The sequence below is a fragment of the Trematomus bernacchii genome, unplaced genomic scaffold (assembly GCF_902827165.1).
Source record: "Trematomus bernacchii unplaced genomic scaffold, fTreBer1.1, whole genome shotgun sequence".
Lineage (NCBI taxonomy): Eukaryota > Metazoa > Chordata > Actinopteri > Perciformes > Nototheniidae > Trematomus > Trematomus bernacchii.
The window spans coordinates 6,997,800-7,025,693 of NW_022988050.1; the positions used below are offsets into that span (position 1 = coordinate 6,997,800).

A 27,894-nucleotide genomic window follows, 5' to 3' on the forward strand; every position below is an offset into this window, starting at 1 on the left:
CTGCCGTTACAAAACAGAAGAAGATGAAGTTGCGGGAAAACTGAAGCAGGCAATTCCTGTGTTGATAACTCCAAAGCTGTAAGATAGACAGGTAAATATAAACACATACTTTTATAACAATAAGTCAGTGGCGTTTAAAAAAAACTGTAGTCTATCCTTAGTGTGACGTGTTGGTATAAGGGTCAATTGTGTGAGAAAGTGTGAGCGTATAACGTCAGTGTTGCAACCCAAAACAAATCATAGCAGATAGCCAGAGTGACGTTTAGCTAGCTGTACATTTAACAAGCTGACACTGGATATACACATTTAAAAAGTCACATTACACTTTCGATATGCTACCAAATGTTGCCATTAATTGTAACTTCTGATTTATCTCACTGAAGTAGGATGCCTCAATAAATGTTGGTTTGTGTAACCTTTATGCTGCTTTTATAATGTGCCACAAAATGATTCTCAGTAGACACAACTAACATTATTTAAAAAAATCACACATTACAGCTGCCTACTTGCCGAACAATACAATCAATATTTACAGTAGGGACACAACTGAAGTACACACTTTTGTCTTAACTAGCTGCAGGGTCAACTTTCTGCGGACAAGGTTAGAAAATATTGAGAATAATGAGTAATTTTGTTACCATAACAAAAATAACCAATCCAGTATTTGTTCAGATGCGTATACCCTACTGTCCACTTAATGCCTGTCACACTGGAGTATATCATTTTGTCTAATATTATCTTGTTCGTATTGTTCTTAGTGTGCTCTGATTTTTCAATTTTAGCTTATACAAATCACCATGGAAACCCCTCTGGCCCCTGATGTCAAAAAGGGGATTTCAGTCCTTTGGGAGACCTTGCAGTGTCCCATATGGTGAGTGTCATGCATTGCTGGCCAAGAAATTAAATTAGAACATTTGACTGCCTCTGCCACTGTTTTTATTCATACCATGTTCAACGTCAAACAAAAGTCTCTTGAAGAGCAATTTTCCATGTTAATATAATTTGTTTATCAGCCAAATAGATTACAAAAGATCACGTTTTTCATTTAGTTGAAGTGGCGTATTCTTTACTGACTTTATACTTTCTTTGACCTATAGCTTGGATTTAATGACTGCACCTGTGTCTACCAAGTGTGACCATCAGTTTTGCAAGTAAGAGGTGTTTCATTACATCGATTTTGTAAAAGGAACTAATGTTTTAAATGTTTTTTTACAAGCACTCACAAACACTATATTTGTTATTTTCTTTATCACCAGATGTTGTGTGATGAAGCTTTTGGACAACACCATACCAAGCAGGGCTAGCTGTCCAGTGTGTAAAACCAAGATAACCAGAAGGTTCGACAAAATGATGACAGTATGACATTATTATTGTATAATAATACTTTATATTTATCACAAGACATGTCTTTTTTCTTTTTCTTTTACTGATGCAGGAGCTTGCAGGAGAGCCCTGGGTTCCAGAGACTTGTTTCAGGATTGCAGAGCATGATTCAGGCGTATGAAAATGACACAGGCATCAACTGTAAGACTACATCACAGACTCCTTTAAATAACTTTGTAACATTAACTTACATAACGTCATCTAATAAAATGACTCTTGTGGTTTCAGACTTTACTGGTATGTGCCAGGAAAAAGGACAACCAGGGTAAGACTTTTGAACATTGAATCTTTAACCATTTAACCAAATGCTGATAAATTCACAATATTAGCTCACTCTGTGTTCTCCCCTGTATTTGCTTTAACCAGAGTCTCGGATGCTGAAGCTACTAAACATTGTCATGATAATCCATTTGAAGAAACACCAGACAACGAAGAAAATGTTGACAATGATGATCTGTCAAGGTCTCCCTCTTCAACTATAGCAGGTAAAATCTTCTGGGGGGTGCATTATTTCACTTGAATTGACTATCACTTCAATATTTTGATTTCGAGAGTTAGGGTTAGTGTGTTGTCTTAAAAAAGATTAATCGCTTTTAACCCTTTGGAGTCCTGGGCTAATTTGGCCGTTTTCGCATACTTTTGATTTGTCTTACTAAACCCCATTAAGAAATGTTTGGCATGTCAATGTTTGGTATCCTTTTTTTAAGGACAACCTCACCTATACAACCTGATAGTAATGTTATTCATTTTGAGATACTATATGAACATTTTGGACCCAAAATCACAAAAAAAAACGTAAAAACGGATTTTGAAAATGATATTATTTTTTATATAGGTAACACAAACATGTACAACGAAACAATTTGAAAGCTGGAAATATATACATGGGATGTCAATATGATAATGTGAAAGTTTGATTGAGGTAGCATGAACCTATATACAAATTGTATGAACAAATAACAGGTGTATCCATAGGCGTTTTTTCCTAATTTCTCAAGTTCTGTCAACAGTGACACAGTAGGCACAACAAAACATTTAAAAGCTTAAATAATGTACATGTGATTTCATTCTGATAAGGCAAAAGTGTTATTATAAATATAATACAAATATATATATATACACATTATGTACAAAAATCTGTTTTTTCTGTCTTTATCTGTGCCACGCTTCAAAGCAGTTTCTGTCAACTACGATACAGAGGGCAACATCACAGGCTCCTCCTCCTCCATGTCAAAAAACAAGCTTATAGCTTGACTCACGTTCAGAGTTCTCTTCATCATAGTTGAATCTTCAAAACTCTAAATCTATCTAACTATATCTAAATTCTCAATGTTTGTCTGTCACTTTACTTCAATCGCCGTCTCTCTTCGTCTCTTCGCCTGTCTTCGTATATCTTCGTCTCTCTCCATTTCCCGCCGTCCCTCTTCGTCTCTTTTCGTCTCGCTTCGTATCACTCCGTTTACCTGATTACCTCACCCCCTCCCTGGTAAATACATCTTGTTGAGCAGGATCTACAGTTTCCAGTATTTTCCGTTTCGTAAAATAATAAAATACGGTGAAGATATTAAAATATGTGCTTCCATTTTTCATACTTTTGAAATATATTTGTATTAACTTTATATAATCGTATCTCCGTGTTTACTGGGTCTTTTTGCATGAAATAAAGACTGGCATATAGTTTCAAGCCAGTACTTTCAACGGAAACACACAGCAATGTTGTTCGGACTGTTGTTTTTATGCGGCACCGGCTTGAACAGGTCATGTGATCTGATCACGCCGGCGTGACGGTCGACTCCAATTTCCCCATTCCTTTATTGTTGTTTTTTTTTAGCCCAGAATGGATTTGCACGACTGATGGGACTTGAAGACACAAGTCCTTTGACGACAGAAAATGAAGGCCTGGACAGTGGTCTTGGAGAAGCCCCACCAATGTCTGACAAGAAAACGCACAGCCCTCCAGATAATGTGGAAGCAATTGAAACAGAAATGTCAGACGTTGTGGAAAAGGCAACATCAAGACACAAAACAAGAGGCAAAATAAAAGCCTCCTTTCAACCACCATTAATAACAGATGAGACCAAAGACCAACCTTTAAGAAAGTCCTTAAGGAAAAAGCAGAACACAGATTTGGATCCTGACAAGATTCTTGAGGAGAAACAGAAAAAAAGTCTAGAGAAAGTCGCTGAGTGGCTCATGAAAGTTCCAACTGAAGGAAGTCTGGAGTTAGAGAAACCCAACAAAAACTCAGACGATTCTGAGAGCTTTTCTTCATCTTCAACAATAGATGTCAAACAACATAGCATCTTTATGAATCCTACCAGAGAGGATCGTGCTAAAGTTCTCAATGAGCAGGTGTTTGGGGCCGTCTACAAACGAGACAGAAAAGGAAACAGGAACAGGTCTCCTCCACATGTCGAACCACAAACAACCAAAGAAACACAAAAGAACTCCAAAATAAATAAGAGGAACACTCTTGCTGATATTGTCAAGAAAACAAGCACCGAAGATAAACATGGCAGCGATTTGGAGGAAGAGCAACAAAGGATAGACCAGGTTATTGATACCAGTAGTGACATTTTTGAAGAGGCAGAAAAGATGGATGTCATTCTGGAAAATGACACGGACAAACACGGAGAAGAGTTTGACAACTTGTCAGAAAGTAAGAAAGATGGCAAAGATGAGGTTCCTTGTCCTCCGTCTGATATTGAACCACTACAACCAAAAAATAAGTTGAAGAAAAGGACACGCAGCTCTCTGCAGCAGGTCGACATTGATTTGCAGAAGCAAGCCGAGGAACATTCAGAAAGTACCGAGCAAAAGAAAACTGACAAGAAGAAAGGTAGAAACACGAGGTCAGAAAATGGCAAGCCGGCTAGAGTGCCGAAACCCCTTGTTCTGGTCGGAGTTCAAAATGGAGAAACCAGTCCTATGGCTAAACCGAGGTCAGAAGAAGTTCAAGTACATATTGAAAATTACCCAAGCAGCGAGGAACAAGAAATCCCTGTCACGAGGAGCAATACGAGAAGTAGAAGACTTCAACTCTTTGCTGAGGAAGTCCAGGAAGGTCACAAGAAAGCAAACTGGAGAGCCAATAAAGCTAAAAAAAAAAGCATTGTTGCAAAGCAATCTGAGGAAGCTAAAGATGGAGAATTGGATGATATGCCATCACCTAAGAATGAAAGCATGACGCAGGTGGCTGAACAAAATGGATGCATTTATGGTGATGATTTAGGAGGAATAGAAAACATGGAGTCTGGTGAGAGACCAACACCAAATGCTCCAGATTCCATTGTCGAAGTACCAAATACTGACACTTGGTCTGAAGCTAGTGCTGCTTGTAATGTCGCTGTGGTCCCGAGCTCTACCAGTCCACATGAAGACACTGTGGTACCTCCAACATTTGAACGCCACAATCCAGCAAATCATCTCCCTAACAATACTCGCTTGGAAACCTTGACTAACCAGACAAAATGTGCTGGAGCTGAACATGAGGAAGATAACAATGACAGTGAACTGGACACGGAGCAACTGCTCAAGAGCTTCAAAGCCACTAAAAGGAAATCTTTCAATCTTGGCGGCTCAAATGTAAAAAGGACCCGGGGCTTCGACCAAGAAAACGTGCAGGTATCCGAAGAAAAGGATAGCAAGCGTGTTGGTTCTGGTGTTGAATCTGTAAATAATCAGATGTACACAAAGGAATCTGAAATGACAAACCAAGAAGCATTAAGAGACAATGAAACCTCATCTTGCTGTGATTTCATATCCCCTTCCATCTCACCTTCCCTAACACGAAAACTAGTTGAGAAAGCTGATCAAGTGGTGGTAGAAGCCTCCATCCCTGATAGCAGTTGTTCAGGTCAGGATATCTCTTTCTCCAGGAATAATGTCAGCAGCGCCCTCACTCCCAATAAAGTGTCAAAACGCAAAATAGAAAGTCCTAATCTCTCCGCTGTGCCTCATGTAGTAGATTCTGGGCTCCGCTTCACAGCTGAACATGACGAGTTAAATGAACCCTCAAAGTATTCTCAGATCACAGAGAAGCAGCTTGATGCTGGCAAAGGGATGGAGATAAGAGACGTGTGCAATACAAATGCCGGTGGAACACATTCAGTCAACACTGCTGAACATTTTGTAAACACAGAGTTCTCTTTAACTCCCAGCGGCCTCAGTGCACCAGTTGTACAAATCCGTGAAGCAAACAGCTGTGGTAGCGGAGAGCTGAGCGCCCATTCCTCCCTCAAGAGCAAACCCAAGAAGAGGAAGAGGGCCCAGAGGCTCGAGTCTTCCTCAGAGTCAGACCGCAGTGAAGAGGAATTACCAACTTTGACAGAGATTTTCGGAACATCAGCTTCTCGCTCTGCTGTGACAAAGGACCAGGGAGACTCCGGAGAAGCTAGATGTGAGGGTGTTTCAGTTCCTGGAGCACAACAGATGAGCCGTCCACCTGCAAGCCACAGCCCCGACTGTGTTCCTACCAGCCAAGGCTCTGTGGACCTGTTTAGCACGCCTGATGAATGTAAGTTGATTCTCAGCTACCAATTTACTAGTTTCCATTTTTAGGTTTGCAGCCTCCTGAGATACGTGTATATTTAGGTATGAAATATAAGTCTTACCTTGTGTTACTCACTTGCTTGCTGTTTTGTTTCCCAGCTTTGTGATGTGTGTGTCTTGAGCTGGGAAATAGGGATGCAAAATATGGATTTGTTTCAGCCAATAATTATCTTCTGCTCATGGCAGATACTGAACAAAAACAAGCTCATAATCTGTAATTCACACACACCTCAGGGAAAGAAAGACTACGGTGTAATGAGCAAGATGGATGATTTAATAATTCATAGCTCTTATCTAATTTAATCTCACTGACATTACAAAAACAAAGAACAGTTCAGACTCTGTAAAAAAACATCAATTTGCAATCATGTTGTCTTCCTGATTCGGAGAGTATTGATGCTGCTCTTGTTCGGTCTTTTTACTTCATACTAACCACCAATAATGTATTGATTGAAACATTGGCATCCCTAATAAAAAAAACATTCTCAAGCATTTAGACACAAGGTTATTTGATTATTTTCTCTCTGCAGGTGATGTCCCAGTGAATGATGTCGGCACTTCACAATATGAATCATCACAATTTTCAAGCGAAGTTCTTGTCACACAGGTAAATATGATTATGTTCCCAATTACTTGTATTCATAGTATGCTGTATAAATCAACCTTCGATATTGATGCTTGTTCAGCGTTACCTTTGCTCACAGTGATGCATTGTCACATTACGCCCCATAGAGGGCAGCGCCTACACTTCCCCCACCCAAACTGTCAGCTCCGAGATGACGGACTGCCTCGCTCAGTAAAAAATGTCCCCCTCAGCAGCTTTCTAAATTGCATTTCATTTACGTTGGAGGAAATGCCGCCTAGGAGATGATTCTTGTTTTCTACCTCATCCATCTTCCACTGCTTCCACTTTTATCTGTCGACTGTCTGTGACTGCGAGTGCAAGTTTCACACCCTGGGGTTTAGAAAGAGCCCAGGTTTAAACACATCTGTGGGTACAGAGGTTTGTTGTTATTTGGCTACGCGTTTGTGTACATAATCAATGAACTTGCGCTGTCAACTTAAAGGATGAAAGTCAAAGCCAGTGAAGCGTTGAGACACATTTTTATACCGACCAGCACTGCTTGAAATAGCTGTTGTCACTTCTCTCTGTTGTTTACTGATTTTCCTTTCATATATGTTAAATATTATCACCTCCTGGCTCTCTTTTCCTGCCATGTATTCTCCTGACTAAGTGCTGTCTGGCTGAAAAAGCACACATTCCCTTTCATTAAAGACTAACTGGCTGAGTTGTTAGTCCTTCTTCACTGATTGACAGTTGTTTTTGTTTATATGCTTCCAACTGTGCCGGCAGTAAGCGTCCCTTCCTTTCTCGTCTTATTCCACCCTGTGTTTGACTTAAGTGCATGATTTAAGACGTTTGTTTTTTCTGTTTCAGCAAAAGATAGACATGCAGAATGAGCTGGTGAGGTTGGAGAAGTTGATGGCTCTGGTGACCGAGGTGCTTCAGGAGAAAGAAGACAGTCCTGCAAAAGAAGACCCCTCAAAAACAGATCAGAGCAGCAAAACCACAGGTGAGCACATGATCCATGTAGAATGTTCAATTTGGAGCTGAAACGTTAGTTCAAACTGATTCAATGAGGATTATTTTGTGCCCCCAGGCCAAGAGACAAACAGATCCCCATCGTGCAACAAGGTCACAGGCCCAGGTTCAGACCAGTAAGTAATTAAAGCATGGTAGACTTTTTACTCTTTCTCTTTTTACTTGCTTAGAAGTTTATATTTGGACTTAGACATATTGACTCTTCCCTGATATGATTTTCCTCATCTCACAGGCTGAATACAAAATATAGATATAATAATAAACCAGTAGTCCATTATCATAAACTGCATCATTTGAGGGTTTTTTCTTCTTTTTAACAACTTTATTTTTCAGTTTTTAATAACAAACGCAATATGTCCAGCATTCATGACAAAAAGTTGTAAACCCCCAAACCCCGCCTCTCCCCCTCTCCATGTGGTATTCCCCGATAAACAAACAAACATACGACAGAAAGATAAATGACTATAAAATAAGATATATATATATATATATATATTAGGGTGGTCCTTTGTGAGAGGTACATTTTTTTAATTAATTGAATTTAAGCTACAACCACCGGAATTCGTTATACTAGTCAAGAAAACTCTCCTGGTGAATTTTATTCAAATTCCAACAACATTTACCCCTCCCTCATCAACCTTGAAGTTTAGCCTCACGTAGGGTGGTCCTTAAAATTGAAAGTCGGAAAGTCTAAGCTCCAACCCCCAGAATTCATTCTATTAGTCAAGAAAACTCTCCTGGTGAATGCTTTCCTCAATCTGACAACATGTACCCCTCCCTCATCGACCTTGAAGTTTAGCCTCAGTCGCAGCACCGTGGCTGCTGGTGTGGCAGCCCAGGCTGATGAGGGAGGGGTACATGTTGTCAGATTGAGGAAAACATTCACCAGGAGAGTTTTCTTGACTAATAGAATTAATTCTGGGGGTTGGAGCTTAGACTTTCCGACTTCCAATTTTAAGGACCACCCTAATATATATATATATAATATATATATATATATATATATATATATATATATATATATATATATATATATATATATATATATATATATATATATATATATATATATATATATATATATATATATATATATATATATATATATATATATATAAGGCGTGTGGCTTAGTGGTCTATTGCGTTGGTGTTGGGATCAGGGGGTCACAGGTTCAAACCCCACTGCAGTCAGCATGTCGTTGTGTCCCTGGGCAAGACACTTCACCCCAAATTGCTGATTGCCCACAGTATTGAGTATGTAAGTCGCTTTGGATAAAAGCGTCTAACAAGTAACATGTAATGTAATGTAATATAAACATAAATACAAATCAAATCAATAAAATATAGAATAAACCAAAAATAAATATATGCAACAAAATAATGATGATAGTTGACAATATGCAACGTTTTTTGACACTGAAAACAATTTTAAAAAAACAATACAAAACATCCAAACTGAATATTGTAGGTAATAAAAAATGAACCAAACTTAAGTTAAGCTTCATTTTTTTAAATCTCTATTGCAGTAAAACTAAACTGCTATTGAAACAACAGTGCAATCACATTCAAACTAAAGGTAAATACTTCCTTAATCTCCTGTCTAACATGATAACACAAAGCTTACCTCCTAACAATAAGTCACTGTTTGCAGTAAGCGGGAAACGATTAGAGGAGCTGATAATATAAATTATTCTCAAGAATTGGTCTAAACCGGTTCCAATGTCAACTGTCTTCATTCCTACAGAGGTTGGCCATCTCTAGATTTGTTGTTATTGAAAAGGATGGGAAGATTTGTAATGATGTGAGATCTCAATGGTCTTACAGTACTTTAAACAATACTTTGTATACTGGGAAATACGCGTCTTCACTTCCTGGCAGAGTTTGATGAGAAAATCGATAACACTCTCATACCTGGACATTAAATATGCAGACCTTAAAGTCAAACCTGAGTATATCTGACTGTGTAAACAAATGTTATTAAGTCATCTCTGCTCCAGTGTGTTGTATGTCTCTCCTCAGAGGATTGTAAATATTGTTAATACATTTTAAATTGAGCCATATTTTAAAACCACCATATTAGGTACAAAAATAACTGGAGCAAGTGGCATGTAATTGGTCTCTTTCAGTTTCTAACTGAAGGAGAAAGTTAGTGTTTGTGTGTTTTAAGTGTGTGTGTATGAGTGTGTTGCTTGCTAGTCTCGTTCTCAGAGGGTGATGCATCTCAAGAGGACAGGCGGATAATCTCACTAATGAACCTAGAATCTGCTTAAAAGTCATTACTGACTGCATCTTATATGTCATTTAGAGCACTTAGAGGGAAACTTGTGTTGCCACAGTCATTTATCTCTCCCGCTTGACTGCCTCCCCCCCAACCTCTCGCCGTGCAGGGTTCTAAGTGCAGTCCTCCAGGCACGAGAGGGAGGGGAAAAGACGGCAGATGAACACAAGCAGGGCTTTAGCTATTCAAGTTTAAAATTAAAAAGCAAATACTCCATGAAAGCACTGGTGAAATCGGAGAGAATGGCTGGCATTGTAATATATGAAAAGTTTCCACTGAGTCATTATCACTTTGGTTGCAGGTAATTTAAATGGCGGCATTCTGCCAGTATTTCCGTGAAGAAAGGAAGCCCAAAGAAAACAAAGCAAGGGACCTCAACTTTATTCATGAGTAATTGGATATTGAGTTTCTGCCAATAACAAGTTTTGATCCTACATTTACATCTTCCTACCTCATACAGCTGCAGTGTGCAGTCAGGGAGGGAGGAGACAATGTTGTGTTATTATTGCTTTGGCTCTATTCCAGCATTTTTGATTTGAGAAGAAACAATGACTGAGTTTAACTAACTGCTATTCAGCTTCAGGGGGGACATAATCCTCTCTTTTAGCACAGTGCAGCAGCATAATAACCCTAAACATACAGACAAAGTTAAAGTTAAAGCCTTTTATTGTCATTGTACACAGAGTACAACGAGATTCAGAGTGCAACTCTGTCCCGGTGTGCAAAAAATACAAACACATAAAGAACACTAAAAAACACGGCCATAGGACAGACACCATAAACAAACATACGGGGGAATAAATAGTTACAAATATTGATATAAAAATAGTATATAAAGTGCATTAAAAGTGTGTGTATGTGTGAGACTGGTTACGGTTATTGCATTATGTGTGGTGGTTAAGCAGCCTGACGGCCCAGGGGTAGAAACTGTTTTTGAGTCTGTTTGTCCGTGACTCGAAGCTCCTGTATCTTCTCCCAGAAGGCAGGAGAGAGAACAGTCTGTGACCTGGGTGAGAGCTGTCCTTTATTATTTTGTTAGCTCTGTTGCGGCAGCGGGAGGTGGAGATGTGTTCCAGAGAGGGCAGGGGGCAGCCGATGGTTTTCTCTGCCATCCTGATCACTCTCTGCAGGGCTTTCTTGTCCGCAGCTGAGCATCCTGCATACCACCCAGAGATGGAGTATGACAGCACGCTCTCGATGGTCGCCCGGTAGAAGGACACCAGCAGCTTCTTGTTCAGTCGGTTTCTCCGAAGCACCCTCAGGAAGTGTAGTCGCTGCTGGGCCTTCTTAACTGCTGCAGTGGTGTGTGCTGTCCAGCTAAGGCTCTCCGAGATGTGAACCCCCAGGAACTTAAAAGTGGAGACCCTCTCCACTCTCTCTCCGTTGAGGTGAAGGGGGGCGTGTTCTGGACGGTGCTTTCTGAAGTCTATGATGATTTCTTTTGTTTTGCTTGTGTTCAGATGTAGGTTGTTAGCTGAACACCACGCCGACAGCTTCAGGATCTCGTCTCTGTATGCCGACTCGTCGGCTCCCTTGTATATTTGGCCGACCACCGTGGTGTCATCTGCAAATTTTATAATGGAGTTGGAGGGGTGGGTGGGAGAGCAGTCGTGTGTGTAGAGTGTGTATAGTGTGTAGAGTAGCGGGCTCAGCACGCAGCCCTGCGGGGAGCCAGTGCTGAGGGTGCGGGTGGAGGAGCAATAAGGGCCTATTTTCACTGTCTGAGGACGGTCTGTTAGGAAATTATTAATCCAGGCGCATAAGATGGGGGGGAAACCTAGGCTTGACAGTTTTTCCACTAGTATGTCAGGTATGATGGTGTTAAAAGCTGAGCTAAAATCGACAAACAGCATCCTTATATAGTTGCCTGGGCCTTCTAGGTGGCTCACAGCTGTGTGAAGGACCGTGGCGATGGCATCATCCGTGGATCTGTTGGCTCTATAGGCAAACTGATGAGGGTCGAGGAAGGGTGGGAGGCTGGCTTTGATGTAGTCGGCTATCAGTCTTTCGAAACATTTCATCACCGCCGATGTTAGGGCTATGGGCCTGTAGTCGTTGAGCTCTGTGACTGGTGTCTTTTTGGGGACAGGAATGATGGTAGCCGTTTTCAGACAGGATGGGATGCAAGCTTGTGACAGGGACAGGTTGAATATCCTGGTCAGGACCCCAGAGAGCTGGTCAGCACAAGTTTTGAGTACTTTGCCGAGTACTCCATCGGGTCCTGCGGCTTTTCCAGGATTCACAGACCTCAGCGTCTGCTTCACCTGATGTTCTTTGAGAGTGGGAGGTGGTATGGAGCTGGTAGTTTGCAGGGACAGAGGCAGAGTAGAAAAGTGGGGGGGTCTGCTGGCCTCAAAGCGGGCAAAGAAGTGGTTTAGCTCCTCTGCGAGGTGGGCGTCAGCTCTAGTAGTGCCAGGTGTTTTGCCCTTATAGTTGGTTAGCTGTTGAAGGCCCTGCCAAACGCACCGCGCGTTGTTATGAGCGAAATTCTCCTCCACTTTTCCCTTGTAGTCCTCCTTTGCAGCCTTGATGCCTCTCCTCAGGTTCGCCCTTGCCATGCTGTACTGGGCTGCGTCCCCTGACCTGAAGGCTGTGTCACGGGAGCTCAGGAGAGACCGCACCGCTCTTGTCATCCATGGTTTTTGGTTTGGGTAGACCCGAATGCGTTTTTCCACAGTTACAGTGTCTGTGCAGAACTTGAGTTCAAATATGTCCCACGCTGTATGTTCAAAGCAGTCTTGCAGTTGTGAGAGTGCCCTCTCGGGCCAGGTTCTGATATAAGACACCCAGGTTTGTTTATTTATTTGAACTGCCAAATTGTGTAATATTGTCTCTTGTCAGTGTTTTGACATGGATCACGTGTTCCCTCACAGAGATGAGACTGAAGGCACGAGGCTCCTGAAAGCAGCAGCAGTCAGTGTGGCTGCAGTCAGAGCTCACTGAAGATATCAAGTATCTGCTAATGTTTGTAGATCAAAGCCTTTAGACAATCATTGACTGCAAAAGATTTACCAGCAAATATTGACTAGTTTATGTTACCTTGACCTGTTGCTTTCTCTCTCCTAAAACTAGAAGACCATATCTGTTCATCTTATGTGGATGCAGATAACCTTGCAAGTCAACCCTTTTTTAACCATGAAGTGACTGTTCAATTGTAATATTGTTAACATTGTGTCGCTTTCTCAATACTTACTGACTGCACAGTATCCTTCCTGAGTAAATGTAAATTAGTAAAGCCAATCCAGTTTAAATATATGTAAAACTTCAGCACTATTTAACCTTTGATTTATTGAGTCATAGTCAGGGTGGAATTTTCACGGCGGCCATGACGGCCATGGCTGTCGTAGCCCCTCGGTCTGGCCGTTATGCCCCACAAATAATTGTACGTCCTACGGCCACCATGGACCCTCACACTGTTAAAATCTCAAAGTTGCTTTAAAAGCGTCAGAACAGTGGTTTCTGAACTGCATTATGCTGCGTTCACAACGGACGCATTATATCCATGTAAATACTGTGGTGGAAACCAACTAAATTAACCTATTTTACCGTGATTTAATTGTAATACACGTTTCAAAATGATGCCGAAGTAACTAAATACTGATAACGGTTAGTAAAAACCATGCTTTAATGCTTTGACAAGTGTGCAGACAAGACGGCAGGCGAAAAACCTTTTAAAATGCATGTTTTCTGAATGGAGATCGGATCGATCAGGCTAAACTAACGTTGTAGCAGCTCCGTCCAAACTCACAACAACGTCCTAAAGACAGAATTAAAGCAGCGACTGTATTCGCCATGACACAGACAGTCTGTGGTTTGTACACGTTTAACTATTGTCCAGTTTCTGAACAGATATGAGGAGCTGTGAGGAGTTGATTAAAGAGACACACGCACACGCACACACACTTGCATTTCAAAGTATTGCTTGTTCATACAGTTGAATGTTGGAGCTTCACTGTGCACTGCTGAATGATGTATGTGCAGAGTTTGACCCTTGAAGGCTGTTTCTTCTGCTCTGAAATTTAATATATTTGTTACATATTAATAGAATTTTAGATTATTTGATTTGATTAGTAGTAGATGGAAAACATACCAAGCACTAATTATTCAAAGTAGAGTATTTCATTTTACATACGGTAATACTAAGGAGGCATAGGCCTATATGATGATATAATGTTTGACATTATTGATATTAAAAAAGTGATTTGTTTTCCATGTCATTCGTGTGTTTTTCTTTATCAGAAAGTGAAGTTATTTATTTGTAAGCTCCAAATCCAAATGTTTCCCTCAATGGCCTTTGTGCCCTGGCATGTGGCCTTTCCGCCCTGAAAAAACGTGTGACACCAAAGGCCAAATGGCCTTGCCCCTAAAATGACGAAAATCCAAGCCTGGTTCTAGTGGTGTTTTGTAATGCCGATGTCGCTTTGTGTAAACTACATTAAGGCGGGAGAATACAATCTGTTGTTGCAGGAATATTTGGATAGATTAACTTGGATGTCTATCTACAGCAATTTAGATCAGTGGTCTACCTGCAAATGCAAAAACATAAATGGTCAGAAATCGATCAAGCTCAATTTTTATTACTAGAAAATACACTTGACCTTGCTGATCAGAGCTGGACATCATTTACTTTATACTTTAATATACACGTCTCCTCTGCAGGGAAGCTGTTCAAGAAGTAGAGCGAGAGCCCAGCACAAGACCATCTGATGGAGAAGGGGTCGCCGAGCCCGGTGTGTCAGAGACGGGTAAAGCTTACTGTATTGTTGTAAAAAAGAAGCATGCTGGACACCTGTCTTATTTAATGAAAGATTACATGCATTTTAATCTTCCAGAAGCACATGAGTAGAAAGCCACACTTTGAGACATTGTTTTAAGCCTTTTTAATTGATTACTCCAGGATTCTGAAATGACAGATCTATTTAACGACTGCCACTTGTAGCTCTTTATTGCTTTTCAAAATAATTGTAGTATGCCAGCAAGGTTTGGATTGACTTGAGTTGCGCAGAGTTTAAATGGTTTGTCTGACTGTGGGGTTAATGGAGCTTAAGCTCTGTGTGACAAATATGTGTTTGTATACAGAAACCCATTTCAAAGAGAGCTGGGTCTGATCATCAGTCTAACTGTCGCTAACTTTCTTTCTACTTTGTTTTCTCTCTTTAGAAGTGCAGCGCTCCACACACACGGGGCCGGGTGCAAAAGGCTCCGGAGACTCCAAGACTCCCAGTTCAAGTCCAGCAGCCAGACCATTAAAGAGCAACGGTTCACCATCAGATGGGCAAGAAGACAAAGAAAACAACACTCCTCCGAAAGACAGAAGCAAAGCTAAGATGGTGCTAGCGTCATCTGGGTTAGCCCCAAATGAACAGGTGCACACTCACCTTTACATCCATTAATGTGTCTATTTAGTCATAGTAGGATATATGAATTAATCTGATGTTTTTGCCTTTTAGACAATGGTGAAAAAGTTTGCCAAGCGAGTTGGTGGCCGAGTGGTTTCCCAGGTTACCCCGGAGGTGACTCATGTTATAATGCACACAGGTAAGTGAGCTCGCATGCAGGCATAGTGAGTATATAAGCATTTTTTCATTTAGTTAAGACTGTCATAAGCGTACAATCGATTCACTGCACTTAGCTCGATACACAGCAGAGCAATTAAAGCTGCTTTTAAAAAATTCCACTTCCAAGGTCCTATTTTTCAATATGTTCTTGAGTGGGAACATTTCCAGCCGTACATTTTCTTTCTGCATGTAGTCACGTCTTGTTTTGTGCGTCTTTTAAAGCTCAAAGATAAGCTTTCTGTTTCTCCCTCGCCCACTCACCCTCTCCTCCATTCATCTGCTTGTTGCTAATTACCCTCTCTGATAGATTATTTTTAATTTCAGAGCACGCTGTCTCCAAAGCACCATATTAACCGTCACTGTTTAAGGAGACTTCTTTTTAAATGGCAGCTGTTTCCCGGGTAACCAGGAAAAGGGAACGCTGGCACACTTGATCTTTGTGGTTAAAGGTTTGAAAGGAGCAGGAGGTGTGCCGTTCTGACCATTAGCATGAAATAATAATCATTTGATTGTTAAAAACACATCAATAACGTGCACTTTCCTCCTGCCTGGAATACAAATCAATGGATAATTACTTTATTTCCTGAAGGAGGAACAACCCCTGACCCTGCTGATCAAACAGTGTGAAGCTATTCTCTGTTTTATGTTCATTCCTCTGCTGTGGGTGCAGTTTAAAAGAGCTGCAAATGAATAATAAATAAATATAACATAACACCACGATTTACCCAAGTAATTTTAAATGTATTTCGGTTCAGTACTTAATCGTTATTTCAACTTGATAGGTTTTTGCCCCAGTGCAGCTCTTAAAAACGCACACATAGGTGAATAAAATATGCAAAATAAGAGCAGCAAAAACAGTTATCACATTATACATTCAAACATACATAATATAATAGTCCTAAAGTGCTTTGTGCTGCCACCTACCTACTTTAAAGTGCTTTTGTAAGTGGCATAAATGATAACATAGTAAAAAAGTAATTTCTGCTGAGAGTCAGCGATAGTATTAGACGTAATTTGTGCTTTATTTTGCATTAAAGCTTACAGTGTTGCTTTAAGAGAATACAGGTACTCTTTCTACACATTGTCTGTATCTGCATACTACATTATTTGTTAATTGGGAAAAAAACTCAAGGTTGTCAACTCGGGACATATTTTGACTTTTTCCTTTCATAGGAACCATCAAGCGTCTCCTATCTCATCCCTAACACTTACATCAAAAGCTTCACATAAGGGTGTGTTAATGAATCTACTCCTGCACATCTGTTCACAACATCTCCTTCTCTTCTCCTGTCAGATGAACAACTGGTATGTGAGCGCACGCTGAAGTACTTCCTTGGCATCGCAGGCAGGAAGTGGGTGGTGAGCTTCCAGTGTGAGTCTCCATTCACTTTATTGTCAAGCTCAATGCTGATGTGTTTTGAACAATAACACAAAACAGCACAATAGAGAGGCGAAGTCCCTCCCTTTCCGGGGGACCTCCATGGGACCTTATTTCAGAAAAATTATGTATTGAAGTCAATGGGGAGAGAAAGATTATCTTTCGATCCCATTTTAATTGTGCCACGAATTACACAGGATGTTTGTCAATTTAAAAGATAATTTTGCAAGTCAAAAAAATCGAAATGTGTCGTAAAACTTTGAAGTAACACTTTTTTTGTGTGAAACCGCTCAATGAACTACATCTCCCGTCTCGCACCACACACCAAGACGGCCGTCACGTTGGCACATTTCACTTCTTTCTTTCAGAATGAGGCGAAAAGTCTGGGCATGTTGAGAGCTGTACATACACAAAAGGGGAGTTACCCCTAGATTCCACCGGGTCCGTCTGCGGCGCGTTACGGGCGCGTTACGGCTGCGCCACGGCGATCGCGGCCACTCTAGTCAATGGGTGCTATTCCACCACACGCGGCGCGTTACGGCTCAGAAGCGTCTCGGCGCAGGGCTCCTCTAAAATTAGGATGAATCCTATTTTTGACGTGGCGCAGCCGTAACGTAAGGTCGGGCAGGCAGGAAGTGGAACGTTCAGAGCATATATAGCATATATATATATATATATATATATATATATACACACACACACAAACTAATTTTGCAGACCCTATCCCTCCGTAGTCTTTCAAGTAGGAGGAGAAATGCCAGCGTTCTCCTCCGGTTTACAGGCACTGTGTAAATTATATATATAGAATAATTATGATGATGAATGCATTTTTTTACCACTAAAATACAGCACCACTTCTTTGATTCATGTCGTTTATAACTGGAATATTACAGTTATTATTAACTTTGTCTGTACAAAGAAGCCTGTCCAGGAAATATGCCCAAATCAACAAAAACTGCGAGCCGGCAGGCAAGACGCTCCGCTTCTGAAATGCTTCTGAAACGCGCCCGGTAGGGTATGACGCCGGAGGAGGCCGGACCAAAACCGCGGCGCAGACGGACCCGGTGGAATCTAGGGGTTAGTCGGTTCCGTAAGAGCCAGCATGCGGGACCGGGATTCTGGGATTTGTAGTCTTTCTAGTTGCGTATTTTTCATAGTCTTATATTTAAACAGTTTTACGACAAATTGTGACTTTTTTTACAAGGAAATTATTTTTTAAGATTGACAAACATCATATGTGTAATTCGTGGCACAATTCAAACGGGATCGAAAGATAATCTATCTCCCCATTGACTTCAATACATAATTTTTCCGAAATAAGGTCCCATGTGTCGGAAGTAGATGGGCGGGACTTCGCCTCTCTATGTGAATGAATAGGCAGGAGTAAAAGGAGCGTTACATAATACAGTATCCACCCAGGATAGGGTTTGTGTTTAACAATAAACTTGTGTTTTTTTCTTTCCTCTCCGCAGGGATTTCAGAGTGCTTCAAACTAAAGAAAGTCTTGGATGAGGTAGGCTCGTCTGCATGCTCTTAGAATCTGTGCACCGGTGACTTCCTGTCACATCTCTGTACGTCTATGTTGAATTAAGGCGGCGTGATGAATCTCCCCATTTACTCTGCTGTGATACCTCGTAGATTATTTGTCATCCATTTGCTTTTGTAATCCCTGCATCTGGTTCTGTGCTATGCGAAGTATAATCCTTTGCCAAGCTTTGTTTGGCAACGCCATTAATTATAAACAGTTTTATTCGTCATCCAGCCCAGTTTATAAGCATTTTTATGCATAATATAGAGGATGTAGAGATAGACTCCATACAATTATAAGATGAGCTTTGTCAAACTGAAGGATGTTCAGCGTACCCTGAGACACTTAAAATAAATCAAGTTATATTAGGTAGTTTACAATCAGTCCTTTTTATGAGATGGGAATAAAATATTGCTTAACCTATTCAAATGCTAATAGCAACAGGCAATGTTTTTTTCTTTTTCTTTATGAGTATGATATAAGTATTGACTGTAAGTATACTGAAGTTGGCTTTGTTTTTAAGAGTGCCTTTGAAGTTGGAGGTGATGTGGTGAATGGACCCGACCATCAGGGCCCCATGAGAGCTCGAACCACTGAAGACCGTAGCGTGAGTCTTACACGACGTGCAGGAGGGCTTTTTAACTGTGTTTATTTCATCTACATGTAAAAGGTCAAGTCTGGCCCCAAGGAATGAGCGTCAGCAGTGTGACTCAGCTATAATGTTATATTTCTGATCTCCACATATACAATACTTCATACTTGCACACTACAACCAGTATTAAAACCTTTTTAGATACATCTGTAGAAAATAGAAATAGTAAATTAATCCAAATGTTAGATAGATAAATAGATATACTTTATTGATCCCAATTTGGGAAATTATTTTTGTTACAGAAGCGGTGTGTTCAACATTAAAATACAAATACTCAAAAAGTGAAATAGAGAATAAAAAATGTAATGAAAATGCAAAATAGTTTATCAAATATAAACAATGTAAAATATTCTGGATAATAAACATTTTCTTTAAAAAGTCCAAAATGCAACAGGAGCCTAGACATACTGTACATGCACATAGGCTAGTATATAATATACAATAATACAGAAAATTGCAAATTGTTCATGCTTATCAGAAGGAGAAACTCAAACGTAGTGCCAGTTAAGTAGGTATTTCTCTAAAACATTGAATATTTGGGACTAAATTATCAACAAGCAAAGTGGGAATAAAAATTAGCCTCAATTATTATTTATTAACATCAACCGGAAAACCTTAGCAGACACCCTGTCACCACATCTTTAGCTAAACTGAACCAATTGATGCTTGGCGTTCAGAAATGATGACAGCCCCGCTATGTAATCATAGCTTGTACTTGTACAAAAAAAGTGAATCTCAGGCGTTTCCTCCAGCTTTAGCTCTTTACCGCCTGCTGTCACTCTCTGGGCTGGTAAACACAATCAGGTGTGGGAAGTTTGTTTGTGAGTTTCGGTGCAGCTGGCTCACAAACATCTCTGGATCTGATGGAGGATTTGGCTTTAGTCAAGCAATGTGAGCATCTGTTAAAACTCCAACACAGAAACTAAGCTAACCTACACACATTCAACTACTGCATTTGAAATACTGAAACCACTGTATCAAGACAACATTCAGCTGTCCGATAGACATATGATGGACAAGAATGAGTCTATAAGAAACATTAAAATAGATTAAAAGGTGATTATGTTATTTGGCACTGACACCAAATGTTTCTGGACAGAGCAAGCGAGGGACAGTTACTTTTCTTACATCCTTAAAAAACTGGGCAACCAAGATGCCCCCATTTAAAGAGTAATCTAACGGTTGGTAAAGCAAACTGAAAGCAGTGCTGCCAGCCCAAAACAGCCGTGAATACAGTATACAGTGAAGAGGCCGCTCTCTTTTTTTACAATTTAGATCGGTTTGAGCTTCTTGCCCTCCATTTTCTCCTCCCTTTAGCGCACAAAAGCCTTCATCAGAAGAACTGATGCAATCATTTTGACTAATAAGCTGTTGAAACGTAAAACATACTCTATACGTTTAAGTGGATTACAAAATAAAGTTTGAACAATTTCCTTAACGCCTTATCCAGAGTAAGAAAAAACGCAATCATTTCCAACCTTGTTGTTTGAGAAAGCGCTTCTTCCAACAACAAAGAACAGTCTGATTCCATGAAGAAAATGAGATGGTGTCTCAATAACAAACACTCTCATTGCACCATCAGGCCCTGTTGTAAAAAGCTAATGGTAATTTTCCCCTCTTAAAGCCAGCAGGACCGGGATCTGTTGCCACTGAGCGGGAAAAGTCTAGATGTTATGCCGACCGTATCGCTGCCTTTGAAGAACCACCGCTAATTGAATTAGCTAGTCATTTCAGGCTCATTTAAGTGGCCTAAATTCAGTGCAGACACTTCGACGGAGCCAGACAGATTGTCCTGTCCACACTCACTTTCCATACCTTCACCAAAGTGACAAACAGACCAAAATGTTGATGTGCAGGACATCATTTAAAGAATGTGTGTGTGTGTGTGTGTGTGTGTGTGTGTGTGTGTGTGTGTGTGTGTGTGTGTGTGTGTGTGTGTGTGTGTGTGTGTGTGTGTGTGTGTGTGTGTGTGTGTGTGTGTGTGTGTGTGTGTGTGTGTGTGTGTGTGTGTGTGTGTGTGTGTGTGTGTGTGTGTGTGTGTGTGTGTGTGTGTGTGTGTGTGTGTGTGTGTGTGTGTGTGTGTGTGTGTGTGTGTGTGTGTGTGTGTGTGTGTGTGTGTGTGTGTGTGTGTGTGTGTGTGTGTGTGTGTGTGTGTGTGTGTGTGTGTGTGTGTGTGTGTGTGTGTGTGTGTGTGTGTGTGTGAATGGATTTGCACGTTATCACATCACACACTCGAATACCCCCTGAAGGATATTAGGTGTTGTCTAAATTAAAAATCTGCAACAGAAACACTTTTTCATCTCACCCGGCACCTCTGGCTAATGATCATTATGGACCGACAGGGAGGTGAGAGAAATTAGTATTTCTCCCTTCAGCAGCTCGGACATTTATCTTCCATCCACACACACACACACACACACACACACTAGAATGAGTCACCTGTTTCCAAGGAAAACTATTTTACATTCCTGTTTCAAGCATGCTTATTGACCCTGAGCGCAATAAAACAATATGCCCCTGATCTCGGGCAGGTCGTTTTTCTTTGCGTGTTTATAAGCGTGTTATTACCGCAACGCTGGCTTTATTTGCTCTATTCTGTTCAACTCATCCCTGAATATGCAGTATTACAGTGAGAGAGAAAAAACATCAAGGTTTAGATTTTTTTGGTGAGGAATGCCTGTTCTAAATGTCAAGCTATGTTTGGTGAAGCTTCTTCTTACTTAGTATTTTCTTTTTCTCTTTAGTTACTCATGAAGGGCTTCAAGATCTGCTTCCAAGGATCTTTCACAGACATGACGACAGGTAAATCACATCAGCAACATGACATGTCCAAGTAAATAAAAAACATGTTGAGTTTATCGAGAAAATGTAACCATACAGTCCTCTTTGCAAATGTTTTAAGACCTGACATCACTCCCTCGTTCATGCATCTCAACATGCTTAGCAAAGAGGTTTTATGCAGATAGTTTAGTTAGCGTGTAAAGTGTTTTGGGTTATTTTTGTCTTTGTTTCGTAGTCCTGCCAGCACATGGCATATTGAGCTCTGTAAGCGGCAACAGGGAGGTGTTTGAAATGCAGATTTCTGACAAGGTGATGAGTAACTTGCAAATATCAAATTTGTTCTAGTTTATTTTCAGTAAAAGTTTTTGCTATCCGAGCATTTCCTCAATGTGTTTCTGAGGTTTCAGTTTGAACTGCCACTTCTTCATACCATATAAGGTATGTAACATGTCATTTGCTTAGATAGATTTAGTCTAATAGAATATATAATACACCAGCTGCCCTCTACTTTATAGCCATCTCTAATTACCATAATTTTTGTTGTTCTACTCGAGTAACACAGCACTCAAACACTACAGGAAATGCAGCACCTAGATAATGTCTCTGATTACTGACCACACAAGAGATGCTTTTCACACTTTAATTAGCATATTCTTTCAAAGAAACCACTGCAAAACTTTTTCTTTCCTAGCTGTCGTCACGCTGTTTGCACCGTTCTGTTTTCTCAATCGAGAATGACTTCACTCAACTGCACTTATTCCGTTTTTTTTGTCCTGCAGGACCCTGATAGACACCCGCCTTGCTTTTCAAGAGAAAGAGGGAAACATAATAAAAACCAAAGTTAAAGTAGCTGACAGAGGTTTTGACTGACACAGCTTGAAACCGGTGCTATTTTTTTAAACGCCTGTCATTTTGACACCGGAGAACAATGACAAGTGTTTCCAGAGTGTGGGTGGACTGAATGTGGACTTCGGAGTTTTGCGAGACATTTTTGGTGTGTTTTCATATTGCACAGTGGTTGCTATGGTGTCAGTTAGCTGGCTGGATTTTTTTTAATCAAAGAAAATAGAAATAAGCTTTTAGTCGTAGCTAAAATGCTGTTTTCATTTTCTAAAATAGAAATCTTGGTCTAACATTTTCTGCACCAACCTTGGTCCGAATGATTCAAACTGTAATAAACATCAAGGTCAAGAGGAGTTGGGTTGCCCTTCAAACTAAATGCTTTTTGGTCTTTACCCTTCCCGCATGAATAAAAGCACACATAGATCATGGGTGAAGGTCTCGCGGGGCACATTGCTTCAAAACCCACAAGGCAGCATTCTTTAGTTTCCTCCTTCCTGCGGTTCTTAAAGTGCTTCTGCTGCATCCTCCCGCTGCCTTCTGGATCGATGGAGCTTTGCTAATGGGTCGACATCTGCTAGCTAGCGTGAGGAGTTTAAAGACTTTCCTTTACATGGCACAATCATGAGGCTGGAGTCTGTTTTCTTCAGCACTGCAAGATTTCATCAATTATTGAATTGCTTGTGTTTGTGTTGTATGATGATGAGGTTACCCACAGTGCACACTGCAGATTGATTGAGGTTCCCTGACTCAAATGACTTGTGTTTTTCCAGCCGGTGTTTAGTGGCTGATATGATGAAGGGACAACAAAACGTTTTTTTATTTTCCAAATGAAGTTAACTGTGTGTTTGGGTAAGATGCAGATATTGATTCAGCGGGGAAGAGTTGTATGTATTGACCGGTTTTCCATCTTTCCGATCAAAGGAAGTCTCTTCTTGATATGAGTCTGCTTTGTATCCCCTGGAGGTTGAAGCAGAGAGAATCACATTTAATGTAACCAAGGACACGTTTTATCAAAACAGTCAACATTCACAGCCAACTTTGTGTTATTTGTAGATGAAATGGAGTGGATGGTGGAGCTCTGTGGAGCAGCTGTAGTCAAAGACCCACTTCTCCTCGACCGTAAACAGGTAAGTCAGTTATTTAGCCACTCGTTGTTGAGTATTCTTTAACAAAATGCTAAAATGCAGCGAGAATTGTTTCAAATCAGATGTTTTTGAGTTTGCAGGAATGCATTAATACTCCTAGATTACCTTAAATTAACCTTGATACCTTGGTTTTAGCATATGATTCGGGTTTTTATTTGATTTACAAAGATAACCTTTACTTCGTCACCATGTTAACATGCAGACTTTAGCATTTAGCTCATTGTATTGTTCTCTTATTACAGTGTAGTGTTTCAGTTTTAATGATTGCAGTTCACTTCAGATTTCTGGTAGTCATAAATTACAATCAATACGAGCAATCTAATACCTTTAGGGAATAAGTGGAAGTCAGTGAACTGCATGCCTCCCCCAACACTGAGCAATTATCTGACTTACAACGCTGTGGCTCCCATAGTGTCTAATGTTTTCCTTATGGGTTTGATTTTATTTTAAATGTATTTAAATTAAGCCATGAATCATCTAAGTGACACATTATAAATAAAAAAGGATTGAGTAATGCTGAAAATCCCCAGATCTAATAACCCTTAAAGCAGCCAAGTTAAATCCAAGAGACCTCATGTTGCTATTGGATAATCTGACAAGCAGGTGTGAGAATTTAATTCATTTCCAATTAATCCGGCTATAAATATCAGTATTAGTTCTACTTGCTGCTTATTTTTAATACTGAATAATGCATGTTTTCTCCATTTTTTTTTTTTTTGTCAAGCAGAAGTCCCATCAGCTTGTCATCGTACAGCCTGGATCTGAGTCGTCTTCGTCCACATACAACAGTGAGTCTAACATATGAGACACTTTCAATCTTGTAGTTATTCTTACTCGATCTCTCTTTCATTCACTAACACAGACACACACACATGGACATAAAGAGTTCATAAAGATTAGGCTGACAACGACAGCTGGAGCTCATTCCTTCACGGTTTCACCCGGGGCTTCGAGGCTGGGACAAGCACGGACCTATAGAGTGTCAGAGAGGAATCATTTTGATGGATAATATGCCAATAGATTGTGATCATCCATGCAAATATGCTGCGAGCACAATGTATGCTGGCTTAGAGAGAAAGCAAGTCAGTATTGAGAAAACATGTTGAGTGATGACACATGGTGAGGTTTCCTTTTGGAGCAAAATAATAGACAAACTATTATTTCTGTGATACAAGATGAGATTGTTTGCCACCAATTATTTTAGTTTTCCTGAATTTGGATACTTCAAATAGCGACTCTTGTTCATTTAAGTCAAAGAAGGACTTCCTGCTCGACCTACGTAGAGTGTTCAAGTTTCCTCTTAAGAGACACAGGGTAAGCATGTGGCTCATGGGTAAGCATGTGGCTCATGGGTAAGCATGTGGCTCATGGGTAAGCATGTGGCTCATGGGTAAGCATGTGGCTCATGGGTAAGCATGTGGCTCATGTTTTCAAGCTAACCAAGTTAGCTCAAGTATGTTGATTTGAAAAGTATTTTCTCTAAGGAAAAGGAAATTCAATAAAAGACTTGACATTAAATTGTAAAAAGAATGGCTTAGGAAAGAAGCAGGCTATTAAACATGACTTCACATGTTGCCTCTTGATGCTAGCTATTCAGCATTGCCAGGCTTTTTTCATTAGCTTTAAAATGCTAATGCCACATTGTAAGAAAATGTATATTCTTTTTTAAACTATTTATTGTGATTTTCTTTTGTAATAGCTGTTGTTATTGTTGATGTTTAGGTTGTCCCAGCCTGAAACTAACTATTATCAACAATATGTTTCAAACAGTTTGACAACAATTGACATAGGTGAAGCTTTATGCTTAAGAAGTATACCTTTTGTAGACTCATCTAGCGCACTAAAATATAGAAAGTCTTTAACTGTCCGTTATCTTAATGACATTAAAATTGATAATTTCATTTTATTTTGTGGTGTGTATTCAAGATGGTTTTATGAAAACAAACATTATGTGTTCATTCTCAATAAATGTTTACCCTTTCAACAAGGTTATCATCATTTGGTCCTGTTATTTAGAAAAGGGGGGTTGATGACGAGGCAGTACATTTCTGAAAACTGTAGCAAATGGCCCACAAATATAGACATTCTGTCCCGGGTGCATGTTTGCACACCTGTCCGTCCATTAGTACATGGATTTAAATGCGTGTGAGAGCGACACTGCGGTGAAATGGCAGACGCTGGCAGCCAGTGTGAGACAGGTTTCCAACAAGAGCGAGAGAAGTGACTGGCCAGGCGAGTGAGTGTGAAAGAAGTTAGGAGGCAGAGAAACGGCCAAGAGAAAATGTCACATCGGAGCTGGGGGAAATGTCAAAACAAGTTGGCTACTAAAGAGAGAGGCTGCCACAGCACGAAGAGAGCCGGCAGTTTGAAACAGAGAGGGAGCAAGAGGCAGCGAGCCGCCCCCCCCCTTCCCCCTCCTGGCATCCTCATTTACACTGCTGCATATTTAATGCAGCTTTTTCCCCGTCCTCTGGCACTCAGCGCAGGTAATCGAGAAGCCCCTCCCCTTCTATATCCCCCTTATCCTCTTCTTATGCAACATTGATTTAAATCACACTTCTCTCTTTCTGACAACTATCCTCTGATAAGATGGAAACGTGTGAATATAAGGGAAAACGCTCCTGGTTTTGTTTTACAACATGTATTCTGGAGTCAGTTAGGGTTATTGCCTTAAAGAAAAGTGCTGCTTAATTCACAAATGTGCGTGATTTATGATAAGAGAGAGAGGATTAGTTTTTCGGTGTTAAGTGTTGAGCTTCTGGGACCACCATCATTCAGAACTGATAGGTCTTAATGTTATGACAGCGCTAAAGCTCAACATATAAATATACATACGTAAATGTTTAATGTATAGACGTCAAGTTTAAAATTCTGAGTGAATTATTTTGCCATTTATATACAAACAGCATAAAGACGGCTGAAGAGAGATAAGTTGTAGGCTTAGAGAAAACTAAATGATGGTGCATAATAATAATTAAAAAGCATGAGGCGGAAAAAAATAAATATGCAACAAAAAATAAACGAAGTAATGCAACAATAATTAACTAATAAATACTCATATGCTACAGTAGGAAGATACATTAATTAGTCAATATGGATTCAATCTAATAATCATTAGCAAGCCCTTGATAATATCCTGGTTAGTATTTCCTAAGTGTGTGTATTTCTTTCAAATATTGTGCCTGAACTGAACAAACCCATGATTTTGTCTTTTGTAGACTCACTAATATATATTTTTTCAACAGGTCTGTCTAAACAAGCTACAGTCGTGACTCGTGGTTGGCTGTTGGATACCGTGGCAACCTACACCCTCCAAAACTACAATAAGTACAAAACATGAGCCAGAGAACAAAGTGAAATACAGCCACTGATTCATTTTACAACCTGTGTCTTTTTTTAATGTCCAATACTCTATCTTAACTGTTATCCATCTGTTTGATTGACAAAGCTCTGTGTGTTGTTTGAGTGTCATAGTGTAAAGTTTATTCAACAAAAGATGCTTGAATTTCGTTTTCTTTTTCTTGTTCAATAGCCCATTTAGTAGTAGAATTTTGATCAATATTTTCCCTAAAAATAATAACATTTCAGTCTTAGGAGAGAAGCACACTATCCCAGGAATCATGGGAAATTTACTTTTTTTTTTTTTTTAAATGTATGACATCAGCTACAGTCAATATAATCCAATCAACTGTAAATGCATTGCAAAAGGAGGAATGTGTCAAACATATGGGCTCCAATAAACTAAATGGGACTCCGGATTAAAACCCGCTACTCACAATAATTATAAATAAATAAACAATGGGCTAATAATAGCAAATCTGGGAATCACAACACTTTTGTTGTTCATTGAGAAATATAAGAAAAAGTGGTTTTAGGTGATTAACGCTTTCAAATAAATCACATTAGACAGTCAAACACGGTGTTAAATTGACAGAATTGCCTTTATGTAAACTGTTTTTTGGTGTACAAATACATTATATCAAGGGAAGCTACCTTTAGGTTCAAGCTATGAAATGCTAAAATCAAAGTAGAATATACCTTCTTACAACAGTGACCCTTGGGGTTTATGAAAAGCCATTTACAGTATTTAGTACGTCTATGTCTCCTGTCACATGTAATGTATTTAGCTCTTGTCATTCCTGTTCGACGGTGTTCCTACTGCTGTTTCGTAGCTCTGCCATGTATCTTGCAAAC

General features: G+C 40.0%; 1 protein-coding gene across 3 annotated transcripts; it reads left to right on the forward strand.

Moving 5' to 3' along the window:
• The first annotated feature begins 24 nt into the window (after positions 1-24).
• Positions 25-27,517, forward strand: LOC117474119 (breast cancer type 1 susceptibility protein homolog). Of its 3 annotated transcripts, none has more exons than XM_034120159.1 (21): positions 25-91; positions 783-871; positions 1,098-1,151; positions 1,257-1,337; positions 1,436-1,524; positions 1,612-1,648; positions 1,750-1,868; positions 3,215-5,899; positions 6,465-6,541; positions 7,373-7,508; positions 7,596-7,653; positions 14,475-14,560; positions 14,976-15,181; positions 15,266-15,353; positions 16,668-16,745; positions 18,224-18,264; positions 18,803-18,886; positions 21,676-21,733; positions 23,609-23,682; positions 24,425-24,488; positions 26,946-27,517. In XM_034120159.1, the coding sequence occupies exons 2-21, from the start codon at positions 798-800 to the stop codon at positions 27,038-27,040; spliced, it is 4,284 nt and encodes a 1,427-aa protein (XP_033976050.1). In that variant the 5' UTR covers positions 25-91; positions 783-797; the 3' UTR covers positions 27,041-27,517. The 3 variants fall into 3 exon arrangements, with proteins under 3 accessions (XP_033976050.1, XP_033976049.1, XP_033976051.1); XM_034120158.1 differs by having other exon boundaries at positions 51-91; positions 759-871; XM_034120160.1 differs by having other exon boundaries at positions 53-91; positions 759-871; positions 24,428-24,488.
• Positions 27,518-27,894: the final 377 nt, after the last annotated feature.